Below are 15,906 nucleotides of genomic sequence, written 5' to 3'. Positions count from 1 at the left end.
CATAAGTAGATATATATAGATTAAGGACAATCAACATTGGACATTTTTAAGTGCAGGTAGGCGGTACGGCCAGCTGTTCTTCTGGATGGGAAGTATAGTCCATCTTCATTAGAGGAACATCTTTTTTCCTTCTAGTACAGGCCAGAACTTGGCCGTTGGTTCTAGCTGAATTGTGGTACCCATAGCCCTTGTTTGTCTTTGGATAGTGTTGTTTCCCAAGATCCATTTGTTATTCTAGTCGTGTGAGATGTGTGGTGCGCACTGGTAGCTGTAGTCTTTCTTGTCAATATACGAGGTCGTTATTATCACAATGCCTCTGGGACCACCTGAACGATTAGAAAGAGAGACCTGGCGAGGACAGTGGCCGATAGGAGACCGAGAAAGAGGTGCCAATGGGTGTCCAGTCAACTGGTCGACAACAAACTGGTCGACTGCAATTTGGTCGAATGCCAATTGGTCGAATTTTTTTTTTTTATATATATATATGTGTTTTGTGGGTTTTCGTGTGGGGAAAAAAAAGAGAAAAAAAAGGGGTTGGGGGGGACCCCCCCCAAAAAAAACAAAAAATGGGTAAAAAAAAAAAAAAAATTCGACCATTTGGCATTCAACCAAATGGTGTCGACCAATTGTCCTGTCGACCAAATGTTTTCGACCATTTGACTGGTAACCGTGCCAATGCACGTTCTAGCTTCTTCTACATGTTCTGGGTGCTAGAGACAGTAGTCCCTTCCACGACCCCTGCGATAGATCTGGCTTTGGCCTGGTGAGCTGCCTACCCTAGCTTGAGAGAGGTCCTCTGGGCCCCTCTAACAGTGTCCTTTTCCTCACCCTGTCACACAACCTAGTTTGTGGCATTCAAATTACATGGGCTTCCTATGTGGCCATGTCGGATGTTGTGGACCAGAGATGCCCACAAGTTTCTAGAGAGCCACTTAAATGCAATCAATCAACATTGGATCCCCAAGTCTCATGCCCACATCTCCAAAGACGGAGTCATGTTACAGGAAAAAATACCTCCTCACAACTCCAATATTTAGTATGCAGCCATGCTGTTGTTTAAGTGGCACGACAGGCTCTTCTGCCTGGAGGCAGGAGGTGAGGTATACCTAACACCATCCATAGGGGAAGAAAAACTCACCTGACCCACCTCATGCTCTAACAGTACCCTTTTTTCCGCTCCCTGTGCCCCCCCACCCACCGCCCCACCCAAATACTGTATTTATTGGACAAGGTACCTGATTGGCAAACACAACGTTTTGCTGTGGGTGCTGATTGAATAAGTTGACTCCACATTGTCCTTGCTCGTTTGACAGCCTACACTACCATATTCCCTTTCTTTTTTTGCTTCCTAATGTTTCACCATCCCAAATATGACTTTGCAATGGGGCACATAAAATGTTGTTTCCTGATTCCGTATATTATGAGTTTTGACAAAAGATAAGTACTTTGCTATAGCTCCTACTGCCATCAGCGATGAGGCATTCCCTTCCTTCTATGCCCTGTTCTGTGTTGCTCATGGGCTCTTGGACTGATCGTTCTACCTTTAAGATGAATGAATTCGAGGATTAGGGTTGTTTTGTGCAACGGTATGATAACTTCAGCAGGTAATTTATTTGACCATTGACTAGGAAAAATAGAAATAGGTCCTCTCTGGATATATCCTGAATCGGGGGCATTGCATGCTCATAGGCATGTCTCATAGCTTGGAAGTAACAGGTCAACAGTGCCCCCTTATCTATGCATTACTTTCTTGCCTGTTACTTGCACATCAATAACGGGGCCCCCTGGCAGGAGCTTGGTATGCCACGTCTGCTTACGAGCACTCAAAGCAGCTAGACAGCACACAAGTGCCACAGCTGGTGGGTGGCAGTTTTTAGGGAGGGCAGCTGGCCCCCCAAAAGTGTGCAGAAATGCTGGGGATCGGTGACAGTAGACAAGGAAATGTGGTGGGGGATGGTATGACCAGAGGCAAGAATGCTGTGTTTGGGGCAGGGAAGAAGGGGTGCACGTGTGGTGTAAGGAAGAGGATTGGGAGATGACGAAAACGTTCAAAATGATGACCAATTGATGAAAAGCAGACCATCATTTCCCATGCTACTCCCTCATGAGGAATATGTCATTGGGAACTAAAACTGATGACCAGTTGGCACGGGGAACAAGATGTGAGGATACAAAGACGTAGGTCCTTTGGAAAAATGATTCTTGCGCCTTTCTGCCTTTTCCTCTTTTGATCACCAGTTCTCCCTTCATGAACTGGAAAAGATGGCTAGATTTGGTCTACCGCTGATCACACACTCGTCTCATGCATAGCCTGACCAGATCATGAACCAATTCCAAACTACTATTACGTGTCCCCTTTAAAGTGCCTGGTAGCTATATATTTATGCTGTTAAGAAAATGCCACCCACCTCGTCCAAGCCCACCATACCTGACTTCTCCTTCAGAGACGTCACTGAATCAGAAGTTATCAACCTACTAAAGAACCTCAAACCCTCCCCCTGTAAAGGCGATATTTGCCCACCAAAACTTGTCAAAGACGGCGCAGACTGCTTTGCGCCGCTCTTTACGGCATTCATCAATGCGTCCTTTAAAACAGGCATCATCCCAGCTAACCTCAAAGAGGCCTGGGTCCGGCCTCTCCTAAAAAAAAACCTACTCTCGACCCCTTACAACCAAACAACTACAGACCAATAACCACGGTGCCATTCCTCCTGAAATTACTGGACAAAGCCGCACATTGCCAAATCCAACACTTTCTGGAAACCCACTCCATCCTCTGGACGAGGCAATCAGGCTTCCGGAAAGGACATGGCACAGAAACAGCCCTGATGGATCTGAAGTGTCAGATCACCCAAATCATGGACAAAGGCAAGCCTGTTCTTCTGCTCCTTCTAGATCTCTCAGCCGCTTTCGATCAGGTTGATCACAAGACTCTCACTTCACACCTCACACACTCAGCCAACTTCTCTAAAGAATCAGCTCTCTGGATCACCTCCTTCCTAGAGGGAAGAGCCATGAAAGTCTTCCCGGACATCGCCAACGCCACTCCCACGACAATCCGCTGCGGGGTCCATCAAGGATCATGTACTGCACCCACACTCTACAACTTGTTCACCAAGCCCCTCTTTGACAAACTCGACTCATACGGCATCACATACACGAACTACGCGGACGACACACAAGTACTTCTACCCCTTTCAGGATCATACAACGAAGATGCCAAGGCACTCCACACAATCTACTCCATCATCAAGGCATGGATGGCAGTTAATGGCCTTTGCCTCAATGGAGACAAGACTGAAATCATGATATTAGGTCAACAGAACACCCTAGACAAACTGGACAAACTGTACGCCAACTTCTCCATTGACAACTCCATCATCCCCGTATCCACAGCCGTAAAGACACTGGGAGTATACCTTGACTCCTCACTATCTATGACTAGACAAGTCAGCGCAATCACTTCCTCATCTGCGCACACCACCAAACTCATAAACGCCATCAAGCCTTACCTCTCTAAACCCAACTGCCTCTCTTTAGCGAGAGCAACCATTGGAGCCAAACTGGACTACTGCAATGCGCTCCTAGCAAGCACATCAGCCAAAAACCTAAACAGACTACAAGTCACGCAGAACAATGCTCTCCGGGCCGCTCTTAGTATCCCAAGAAGAGAGCATATCACCCATGCCAGGCACTCAGTCCAATGGCTCCCGGTGAAAGAGCGGATCACTCTCAAAATCCTCACCCTCACTCACAAATGCCCCTCTCTCTCCGCCCCGTCCTATCTATCAGAAACCATCCTCAAAACATCCTCCTCCCGTCCCACCAGGACGCAATACTCCAATCTACTCTGCATCCCACGCATCAAAAAAGCCAAAGCCGGAGGTCTAAGTTTCCCCTACATTGCAGCCAAGACCTGGAACCGCTCTTCCTGCAGACATTAGAGCGGAAAACTCACTCCCCATTTTTCGCAGGAAACTGAAAACCTCATTCCTTGCAAAATAATAGGAAACTCTCAGGAATCCATGTAAATATACTACATTGCTAATGTGTACATGTCTACTGTAAATATTGTATCTTGTATGTAAATATTGTATCCTATGTAACTAAGATATTGTCTGTAACAAGCGCCACGATGCCCCCGGGCTGACGTGCGCTCTACAAATCTGAATAAATAATAAATAAATAAATATGTGAGAATTCTGAGGATGGGCTTTGAAACCACACGTTTTGCCTTTGCGTGTGGTCATAGTTTTGGAATGTTCAGTTGATCAGCGCTTCCCGTTTAGTTAATCTTATACCATAAGTGGATTTCTTATTTCTGGCAGTTTGAGAATAAAGAGGAAAAGACATGGAAGGGGGAGGAGAGGACATCAGTGGGTGAATAAGGAGTAATTATTCTGATAAAGGAGTGGAGTAATTTCGTTAGCATCATTTATGTAATCATTCTTTGTTACTGGGGAAGAGACCACAATCGGTAGTTAAGTGATGAAGGTTGCTTTGCAGAACCATGTCTCAACATAAATGCAAAATGTTTTTCTTTTGCTTCAGCTCATAAACAAGGAAATGAAGGCTGTTTTACGTTTTGGGCTTGCTATATAATCTTTTACAATCGTATTGTTATATCAAAATGTTCCAAATTGATTGGTTGAATTGGTCAGGGCTGCTAGGCAATGATATTTTGCTCTTCAACTTGCCAGCGCCAAAGTGCACATGTTTTTTGGGAACCAGCTTTACTCTGGTTTGGCAAGAACTTGAAAGTGCAATTCCCTTTTCACTCGACTCTTAACCAAAGCTCTCCAATCAGAACATTTGTAGTACTGCTGTATTGAGGTTGGTTGCATTCTTTCCTACGGGATGTACGGGTGTTTCTGCCATGGTTTCTAATTATCTTCAGATGTTCTGTTTCAATTTAGAATGTGAGTTGTGACCCTGAAGTGTTGCAGGGTACTTAGATTCCATTTCTGTAGTCTTCATGGTTGTGTCAGCAGCCTACTGTCTACATCTTTGATCAACAGAGGGTGTACGATTTGCCAGTTTCAGGAATATTACACCCAGCATTAAGGAGTCAAGTGTTCTTGAGTATGACACAAAGTATGGAACTTGTCTTTCCTGGAAAAGCTTTTTCATTTAGGTTGTTAACATGAGCGATGGAGTGGGTGGTTAACTGTAAAAAATAAATAGATTCATATTTTGTTAACGGTCGAAAAACGTTAACCCTTCATAGCCCCTAAACGTTTCAGGGTTTTGATATCTAGTCTATATGAATTTAAATGTACCGATTTTTACTTGTAATGTAAATGTTCCTTTCAGATGGGTGGCATATGAAAATGCAGACTTTACTGGAGAACAATATGTGCTCGAGAAAGGAAAGTATTCCAGCTATGAGGATTGGGGCGCCAAGAGCTTCAAGATATCGTCTGTTCAGCCGATCATTTTGGTAATGGATTGTTTCATTTCCTTTTTTTCTCGCTCTGTACAACTCTCTCCAGATAAACGCATAATATCCCTTTTAACACTTTAATGCTAATTAGTCATAAGTTATGTCTTTCTGCTGCAACACTGTTGTATCTAAACATAAATTTCCTTGATGTGGTTTCTTTTTTTTGTTGTATTCAACCTGCAGTAGATATTCAGCACATTCACTGTTTAACTAGCACTTCTACAAAATGAGGCTTAGAAGCTATGCTCTTCTGAAGTGGACACGTTTCTTTAGTCTTTATGCTAACGTATTGATGGAGGTACCCTCAGAAAGTGGATCTATTTCTTACAAAAATTGATGTGCTGCCCTTCTCAAATCGTAACCAGACTTACACCCTCCATTGGACGAGGTGTGTTAATGATGCTCTGCATCTGCTTTTTGTTTTACATTATTCAGTTTTACTCCTTCAAATTAATGTACAGTTTTTAAAGTTCTCAATCTCTTCGACTACATGGAGCATATCTCAGGCATGGATGTCAACAGAAGGCCTGAATCCAACTTCTAAGATTCATGGCTGTTTATTAACCAGAGGATTATGGGTTTAGCGATATCTGAGGTTATGGGGCAAGGGTTTAGTAAAGAATTGCAAATCAGCTTACTCTGTAGCACCATGATCCTGAGTCCATTCCTCTCTTCCGTGAACTCATCCTTGTTGGTGGGAAACAAGTTTATATAGTCTCTGGGGTTTCAAGTACCCCACACTTCTTTATTTATCATTGTGGATGTCTGCTTGTCTTTTGAAGTTGATGTCGCAATTGCACTTCACCTTTAATAAAAATACACACACCACCCCCTTTGGTGCCTCGAATCCCTCAGACTGGAGCTTTGTGTCACACGTTTTAATTTCCTTTGCATTAGGGTTGTCCAACTCCAGGCCGAAAGGGTCGGAAACCTAACAGGTTTTGGGGCTATCGCTCAATATTCAGAGACAAAATGTACAGATATTTATAATCAGTGTATGCAAATTTATCTCATGAATACTAATGAGGGGTATCCTGAAAATCTGACATGTTTCCGGCCCTCGAGGCCTACAGTTGACAACTCTGCCACATTGGGCCCTGGGATTATTAGGCCTAACTCTTTTCGAAACTGTCGTGGACTGCCTTATTGTTGTTATTATTGTTAGGGTATTTATTCAGTGCAAACCTAGCTTCGTGAAGTACTGGACTAGAGAAGCAGACCGCTACAGATCATTACAAATGTGTAGGAAGATAACAGGGAAGAGCATGCAATTTGACAGGAAGTGATCTACAAGCAACTCGGGGAGTAGAATGCCCAGTCTCATGTTAGGTGGGGATTGGGGGTGTGTGGACAGAGAAGGCCGGTCTTCTGGTTCTTTCCTTCTTGCACCGGTGGAGCTAAAGTTTGCACATGGCCTTGCTTCTGGTGGATCATATGCAGTGGTGCATCACCATTGAGCAGATTGGGCTCTAGTCCCCTCCTCTCACAGATGTTTTGGGCTATGTTGACTCTTCCTGGCCGACCTACAGAGCTGTGGTGTGACATTAAAGGACACACGCATTAAACAATGCCTGATCTTCCCTTTTAACAAAGGCCCTGCAATTACTAACGTAAAGCCTTTCATTGTTAGCATCAGCATACATTTTTAGGCAATTGAAATTGTGATGTGGGGTTAGTACTTGCATGGCAGGGGATTCATTAGAAAAGTAGGGGGGACAGGAGACTGCTCATTTTTACAACAGTCCTTAAGTGTGTGGTTTCAGATGGGAAGGAGAAAGTTAACTGCTTGTAACATTGGAGCTCCACTAGACTAGTCTCATTAGAATTCGTAAAGAAGTTAGATGCCCCAACACAAGTATGTTTTTCCCTCCCCCACAGTCTCTGAAGTGAGGGCCTCTCCCAACATTTTAAGGGTTAGACACCCCATAATTTTAGCCTAGGTGCACGCACCCCTGGAGGGCGATGATGTGTGCACTTGTTTTTTGTGAAGCAGAGAGGTGAGGGAAGCCTTTCCCGAAACTTGCAGTGTTTGAGTGTTGCTATGTTTGTGCAGAAAAATGTATTTGCACAAACATAGCACATTTTTAAAGCTGCTAGTTTCAGGAAAGGCTTCCCTCACCGCTTTCACAAAAATCAAATATACACATCAGCCACCTCCCCCGGGATGCGAGCCGACATATAACATTGTGTGCTCTTTCTCATCCAAGAGGAGGGGGCTGATGTGCGCACTTACTTTTTGTTAAGCAGAGAGGTGAGGAAAGCATTGTTGCATGTTAGCTCATTATGTATGTATGTGTGCAAGGAGTGTATTATGCAATGTGTGTGTGAAGTAGTGCATGATGAATGGGGGACTGGGTACGCGTGTGAATGAGCGAGTGTACAGTGAATGTGGGTGCGAGTGAATGGTATGTTTAAATGAGTGAGTGGATGGTGTGTGTGTGTGTGCGCGCGCGCACGTGTGTGTGTATGAGCGCTTATGTGTAATGCTGGGCTGAACAGCTGATTTTGGCATGTAAAGGGTAAGAGTTGGAGTGTGGTTGGGAGAGGGACGGGCAGGGAATGAGGGGGTTTGCTAAACATACTATTTTAGTGGGCATTCTTGATAACGTAAGCATAATGTTTTATGTGGCTAGAATGGCATTTTGGTGTAGCCAGTTTAGTAATTTATTACTGTGGCATTACTTTTTTAGGCTGCAAATCTATAATAAAGTAGGCATGACATTATTTATTACGTGGCTAGACTGCCATTTTGGTGCAGTCAGTCTAGCCATTTCTTTCTGTGGCTTAACATTTTTCACTGGGCATCTGTTGTAGAGTAAGCACGATAAGTGTTATTAAGTATCTAGACTGGCCCATATTGTGCAACCACTTTGTACATATTGTGATGTGGCATTTTTAACGGAAAAGCCACCAGAAGTATGTCCTTAGGTGGTAATACTGCCATACATTGGCGGAGCCCGCATGGACACTTTTTCTTATAGCATCATTTCTGGCATTATACCCAAAGCAAACATGATTGTGTACATATATGGGAATATTGACATATTTTGGTGCAGCCAGAATGGAAATGTATGGGCACAGCCAGCATGAAAATGTTTTTACACTGGCATATAATGGTATAATGAACAGAAATGTATGGTTTGTATCTCAAGAGGATGTTGGATTTGTGGCACACTGTACTGCAGCCTGGTCCCCTGGTGGTTCTTTTGCTTACAGGGTGATGCCTTATCGGATTCTTGGGTTTTAGATATAACAATTTTCAAAGCAACTAAATGTATGTTATCTTTAAATCCAATCACTTGGTCATTATCACTGGCATAGTGTGCCTAATTTGTCCCCAAGCCAGACAACCCTTGGAAAGAACAAATGGGGCAGAGGCTCCCAAGTTTTCCTGCCCAGTTTCTAAAGTGGCCCCTCACATTACCAGTTAGCCCCCCTGAAATGTATGCACCCCTGATGATAGGCCTAGGAAGATGCAGGGCTTCTCGATGAGGTTGCTTGCAGAGTTGAGGGGGACAACCTTGTGGATTATGCACCAGGATTTTAAGGTGATACGTGCTTGCACCAGGAGCCAGTGGAGCTCCATGAGGGTCCAGTGATATGGTCGAATTTGGTCTTTTCAGTTATGCTGCAGTATGTAGGGCAGTTGTCAGGAGTGCCAGGGTGGTCACTGGAAGGCCTTCCAAGAGGGCATGCCCACCGTCCAGGCAGGAGAGGACTGAGGCTTGGACAGTATATCTGAAGTTGGGATGAAGCGCTTGATTTTTTGCAGGAGGGTAAGTTGATACCAAGAAATGTGTGTCTTCCTTGTGACATGCTCCTTGAACTTGAGGTGTCTGTCAGTGTAGAAACCAAGTCTGCTCCACCGGGCTCTGTTTTTCCAAGGTCCCAGGTCTTGACCAGCCCTTTTTTGCTTCTCTCCCCCTCCCTTTCCTTGGCACTACGTCCTTCCTTCTTTCTAACTTTCAACACCTGCTTCCCCTTCGACAATTTGCAACATTATAGTCTGTGCCTTCTGCCCTCTTTCTCTTGTCTCCTCCTTTTTCCTCAAATTGTAACCAATTTTTTTCCTCTTCCCCTTCTGGGTGTTATTCCATTTTCTCTTTTGCTCCCTTTGCTCCTCTCTATTTTCTCACTGCTCTTTGCCACCTTTCCTCCTATTTTGTCAATACTCTCTCCTACGGAATACGCCTTTCCTCTTGGGTGACTCCATCTTCTGGTCTATTGCCTTCCTCCTGCTACTGAAAGCTTCTCTTTGTCTCTGACAAATCCGCTCCTCCTACTGTTTGCCGCTGCTCCTTAATGCCCATCTCCACTTGTTTCACTTACACTGCTCTAACTCCCTGTAACCTCCTCCTTTGCTTCTCTTTTTCTCTTCCTGCACCCCTGCTCCAAGACATCTCTCCAACCTCTCCTCTGCTGCGCCTCCGTTCGTCTACTCTCTTCCTTCTCCCTTACACCAACATCCTCCTCTCCTCCTTCGTTATGCTCTTCTCCTTGTGCTCTGAAACATACTATCCCCACCCTATCACCCCACCTCCCACACATCTCTGGGTATCCTTGCCTTTGTTATAACTTGCCGAGACGGCCAGCATAATTACGAATTGTGAAAGTATTGCTGGAGTTCACTACCTAATGTTGGGGACTGCTTTGAGGGTGGTTGAATAAACCTGTTGCCACACAAAGCTAGAGGGTATCTCCTTGGAGGAAATACATGGGATAACTCTCACTGAGTTCCCGCTCAAAGGCATGGGATATGAACAATGAAAACCCTTCCTCATTAACTGAAGATCTTTTAGAAAGCCCTTAGGATAGTGAATGCAGCCAATAGCCAGACTGGAAAGCTTAGAAATAGATACATTTCTCTTTACAGAAGACAATTTCCAGAAACTCAGCAAATCTAGTTAAGGGTAAGGTACGGTTGCAAGTTTAACACTTTTCATTAAAATACTTGGGTTACAGTGTTTAAACTCCCCAATATACTATTGACCTTCAGGTTATACGCTGGGGGGAACCAGGGGCTCCAGATCAGTGCAGATGGCACCAGGGAGGGTTACGTAGGTGAAAGTAAAATTCAAGATGGCGGCAGGCAGTAGTATAGATGAGGCTTATCCTCCTTTCATTCCACCTGACCCAGGTCACATTAACCAATCGGGCCAAGCTCAGGATCACACGGGTGTAGTCCTTTATCCAGAGTCCCACCCATTGGGAGGTGAGACCACAGTGTATATACGCCAGAGGAGTCGGAGAGACTGGCTGTTGGAGAAGACAAGAGGAGATCTTGAGGAGTGTTGAGGGGGGATTTGGAGAAAGGTGTGCAAGGGTCACCCAGACATTTGAAGAAATGGGTGCAAAGGTCACCAAGAGATGTATTTATTTTATTTATTGGGTATTTATAATGCAACTTTAGACAATGTGTTTCGAGGTGCTACAAGAAAAGAGGGTGGGTGGAAAAGGGAGGACGAAAATGATCCTAATAGGCCTTGTGACATTCAGAATGTGCAAGTGCAGTAAGAGAAGTGCAGGGGAGGGGTGCTGGTCAGGGCAGAAGGGCCCATGAGAAAAAGCGAGTACGAGGGGAGGCAAGTGCAGGGACATTAGCTAGGGAGGGAAAGAGGGAAGGAAGAAGAGAAAAGGAAGGTCATGAGCAGCTTCCAGAACTTAAGGAGATCAGGCTTAAGTCTGAGAGGGGCATGGAGGCCATTCCAGAGGGAGGCACCTGCAGAGGAGAGAGCTCTATCCCCCACTCTCTGCTTGGAAAAACCTCTGATCTGCAGAGAGTTAGAGCTAGACGACCAAAAGGCTCTAGCAGGGTGGTATTTAGGGAGAAGAGAGTTGGATGTAGCTGGGTCCCAGGCCCCAGAAAGCTTTGTGGATGATGCAGAGGGTCTTGAACTTGATCCTCGCAGCAACTGGGTGCCCTTGGAGAGATCTTAGGGCTGGAGAGATGCAGTCCCCCGGCTTGAGGCCAAGGATAAGTCTTGCAGTCCTATTCTGGATTAGTTGAAGGGGGCGAAGGGAGGAGTTCGGCAGATTAAGGAAGAGGCTGTTGCAGTAGTCCAGCCTGGAGAGGACCAGAGCTCTGGAGACATTATGTTTCTGGGGGAAGGTAAGGAAAGGACGAATGCCTCTGAGGAGTTAGAGCTGAAAGTGGGCCTTCTTGGCAAGGTCGGTGATATGAGGCGAGAAGGAGAGTGAAGAGTCGAAGATGAAACCAAGGTTTTTTGCCTCACAGGAGGGTGAGGGGAGGGTCTCCATGGAGGGCGGTAAGTGATATGATATGATATGGCATTTGTAACGCGCCTATACACAAGTGTTTCAAGGCGCGAAAAAGTGTGTGGGAGGGAAAGAGGGAGTAGGGGTACCGATGAGAAGGATCTTTGTCTTACTGGCATTAAGGCATAGATTGTTAGCAGAGAACAATTACTGAATAGCAGACAGGCAGTCAGGAATGAGAGAGGAAGAGGAGGCGGAGGAGGGAAGCTTGAAGGAGAGCTGCGTGTCATCCGCATAACACTGAAAGTTGGGAGAGAAGGTGGAGATCAAGTGGGCTAGAGGAGCCAAGTAGAAGTTGAACAGCCAAGGTGAGAGAATAGGGCCATGAGGGACTCCCCAGGTGGAGAGAAAAGGGTCCAGTTGAACCTAGGAAGGTCGGTCCAAGAGGAAGGAGGTCAACCAGTCCAGAGACAGGTCAGTAATGCCAAGAGTATCACTGAGCTGATTTATCAGGGTGGCACGATTGACAATATTAAAGGCAGAGGAAAGGTCAAAAGGATGACAACGGAGGGAGAGCTGGAGTCGAGATTAGAGAGCAGGGCTTCACAGGTGTTCAAGAGAGCAGTTTCAGTGCCTCTGGCAGCTCTGAAGCCAGACTGGTGGTTGTGGAAACAACCAAACAGATTCAGTGTGATGGATAACTAGGAGATGGCCAGCTACTCCAAGAGTTTGCCTAAGAAGGGGGTAATGGAGATAGGGTGGTAGTTTGCCTAACAGGAAGGGTCGACAGAAGGCCTTTTGAGGAGAGGTTGCACACGGGAGTGATTGAGGAGTGAGGGGAAGGATCCAGTGACAAAGGAGTGATTGCAGAAATCAGCCAAGGCTGGAGCAGGGGAGTCAATGTTGTCCTTTATAGTTCTGGAGGAGCAGGGGAGCACCTGGTTGGATGAGACCTTCATAGACCAGACTTGTCTAGAAACCTCATCAGGTGTTATGGGAGATAGAGAGGGGCCATGGGAGACCTGAGAATGGGTGAGTGAGAAGGGTGAGGAGTAGACGAGCGTGAAGACAAGATATCCTGAGTTTTAGAAATGAAGTGAGAGGCCAGGGAAGTGCACAGTTCCAGGGAACGCAGAGGAGAAGTGGAGACTGCAATAGGGTTGGCGAGTTCTTTGCAGATTTTGAAAGGTTCAGCCATGTTAGTGGCCACACAGATGCAGGCTTGGAAAAAGGCCCTCTTCGAGCAGGTGGAGAGTCTGTATTGCTTTTGGAGCAGGCAGCAGTCCAGTTTGTCATGGGATGTGCTTGAGGTCTTCCACTTCCGCTCAGCTGTTCTGCACATGTGTTTCAGAGCGGCCAGGTCAGAGTCATACCAGGAATTGCACTTGGAGGCAGGTTTCATGCGGATCCTCATGACAGGGGCAAGGATGTCCAGAGTGTTGGAGATCGAGAGTTGAATGTTAGTAAGAGCTGTGTCAGAGTGAAATTCAGTGTCAGAAGTAGGAGGGGGAGTAAAGGTGGTGGCAACAGCAGCAACTGACACTTGCTCCATAGGTCAAATGACGGAGAAGGAGACTAGCGGTGCGGGCGGGGTCTTAGCCGGGGGACCCAGGAGGTCCAGGTGAGAGGAAAGGAGAGCCTGATCATACCAGGAGAGAGGAGTAATGAGGATTGGAGATGGGGATGTCTGGTGAGATGAGCACAACCAAGGCGACCTGAGTGCGTCGGACCGGACTGAAGAATAGAGGGGAGACGAGTTATAGAGGTTGCGGAAGAGCCCAGAGGCCGCAACAGGGGAGTCGAGTTGTATATTGAAGTCTCAGAGGAGGAGAAGCTTGGAGGAGGAGGAGGCAAGGAGAGAAGAGGTGTGGTCAACCCATTCAGAGAGGAAGTGGGAGACCTGGCCACCGGGCCTGTAGGTTGTGGCCTGCGTCAGAGAGACGCCAGGGAAACACTAAGCCTGCAGGCAAGGCATTCGTGAGAGTAGTCGTCCTGAGTGGGTATGATAGTAGCAGGGACCCACTCAGGGAAGATCAGAGCAACTCCGCCCCCGGGCCAGTTAGGCCTGGGCTGAGAGAGGATCTTGTAGCCTTCAGGCAGGATAGTGTCAAAACTCTTGACAGAGTTGGAAGTGAACCATGTCTCGGTGAGAGCAAGGACGTCTAGGTCAAGGTGTTCAAAGAGGTGGTAGATGTCAGAGGAGTGTTGGACAGCAGAGCAAGATTTCAGGGTAGCTAAGTGGAGAAAAACTTGTGTTGGATCCCTGGTGGTATTGGACTGGTTGAATATGTGTTCACTTGTTTCAGTAGTGCCTTCACGTTGGACAATAATTCAGTCCGGAAACTTGTTGGTGTTTGTTACTTTGGTTTTTAATTGGCAAAAGATTGCCAGGATCTTGGCGGCAACGATGTTGCCCTTTTGCACGAGAAAAGCCAACACGTGTTTCGACCATTGGGTCTTTATCAAGGATGGTTGTACAATGTAGGCATGGGTCCTTGAATAAGGTGCTGGGTAGCATCTGCGTGGCCCGGGGGCCTCTGTCTGCCATAGGGGTTCACGGTGATCTGATGATGGATAAGTGGAGAAGGTTGCCACTTCTGAAGGTTTTCCGAGGAGAGCTACAGAAGTGTGGTACACCCGTCAGAGGGGCCAGAGGGGTGGCAGAAGGAGGAGAGGCAGGAGAGGGGAAGAAGTTGGTGAGAGACAAGACCGATCTATGAAAGCCTCGTCAAAACAGGTTTATCCCTGTTCCTCTAAAACCATCAAGGACCACATTGACACCCTCGCTTCCGGCCCTTGCTGATTTTTGCAACCACTCCTTTGCCTCTGGTTACTTCCCTTCCCCTCTGAAGCACTCCCTTGTGCATCCTCTTCTCAAGAATCCCACGGGCTGATACTTCTTGTCCGGCTAACTATCGCCCAATTTCCATTACTCCCTTTCTGGGCAAACTCATGGAAAAGTTGGCCATTTCTCATCTTAAACTTCATTCCAATTCTTTTGGCTGTCTCCATGACCACCAGTCTGGCTTCAGAGCTGCCAGAAGCAAGGAAACTGCTCTCCTGAACATCCGTGAAGATCTGCTCTCCAACCTTGACTCTAACATTCTCTCTGTGCTCATCCTACTCGATCTCTCTTCTGCCTTCGACACTGTCAACTATACCATCCTGCTCAGCCTGGGTATCACTGATCAGGCCATGGCCTGGCTGACCTCTTTCCTCTCTGATCAACCCTCCCAGGTCCATCTTGGTCCAACTTGGGTCTTTCCTATCATCTATCTTCCTCTCTACCTGTGGTGTTCCCCAGATGTCTAACCTCTCGCCCTGGCTTTTCAATCAATACCTGGCAACTCTCGCCCACTGCATTGCCATTTTCTGCTCAAAATTCCAGTGCTACGCTGACGAGACTCAACTCATTATCAGGCTGCCCTCGGCCACCTCCTCTCTCTCACTCATCTCTGATTGCCTAACTGCCATTCAAGATTGGTGCGCCGCCAATGTTCTTTGTCTGAATTCCAGCAACATGGAGATCCTCCTCAGCAGCACACCTTCACCATCCTTTCTCCTCACTCTCTGGCTGGCCTCCCTTGGCCCTCCTCCTCCCCCCACCTGGGAGGCTAAGCACCTCTGGGTCATCTTTGAGTCCACACTTTCCTTCTCTGCCCACATCTCTGATGTCTCTAAAAAGTCAAACTTCGTACTGCACCTCCTCAGAGGTACTCTGCCTTTCCTCTCCTTTCCCCAGAAGCTCATGGTCTCCGAAGCTCTTGTTCTCTCTAGGTTGGACTATTGTAACAGCCTCTTTCTAATTTTACCTGCCTCTACTCTCCGTCCTATGCAACTAATCCAGAACAGGACTGCGAGACTTGTCCTCGGCCTCAAGCACTGGGATCGTATCTCTCCAGCTCTGAAATATCTCCATTGGCTCCCAGTGGATGCAAGGATTAAATTCAAAACCCTCTGCATTGTCCACAAGCTTTCTGGGGCCTTGGTCCAGAATACCTTCAGCTATCCCTCCGCAAATACCTCCCCTCTCGAGCTCTTTGCTCCTCTACCTCGAACTCCCTCAGGGTCAGTTGTTTTTCAAAGAAGCGAGCTGGGGGTAGATCTCTGTCTTCGGCTGGGGCCTCCCTCTGGAACAGCCTCCCTGCCACTCTAAAACTTCAGGAGAACCATCTCCGGTTCCGGAAGCACCTCAAGACCTTCCTCTTTCCTTCTGCCTTCGCTACCCCTCTCCCCTGCTGATCTGT

At 46.7% G+C, this 15,906-nt stretch overlaps 1 protein-coding gene across 2 annotated transcripts in view; it reads left to right on the top strand.

Moving 5' to 3' along the window:
* CRYBG1 (crystallin beta-gamma domain containing 1) overlaps positions 1-15,906 on the top strand; it is a 1,845,005-nt gene that overhangs the window by 1,308,339 nt on the left and 520,760 nt on the right. For both annotated transcript variants that reach the window (XM_069606577.1, XM_069606578.1), the window contains one exon: positions 5,314-5,440. In XM_069606577.1, the coding sequence (XP_069462678.1) occupies positions 5,314-5,440 (127 nt within the window). The remainder of the gene's footprint in view (positions 1-5,313; positions 5,441-15,906) is intronic.

The sequence above is a fragment of the Ambystoma mexicanum genome, chromosome 4p (assembly GCF_040938575.1).
Source record: "Ambystoma mexicanum isolate Mex_15411 chromosome 4p, UKY_AmexF1_1, whole genome shotgun sequence".
In the NCBI taxonomy this organism is placed as follows: domain Eukaryota; kingdom Metazoa; phylum Chordata; class Amphibia; order Caudata; family Ambystomatidae; genus Ambystoma; species Ambystoma mexicanum.
This window is presented reverse-complemented; position numbering and strand designations above follow the sequence as displayed.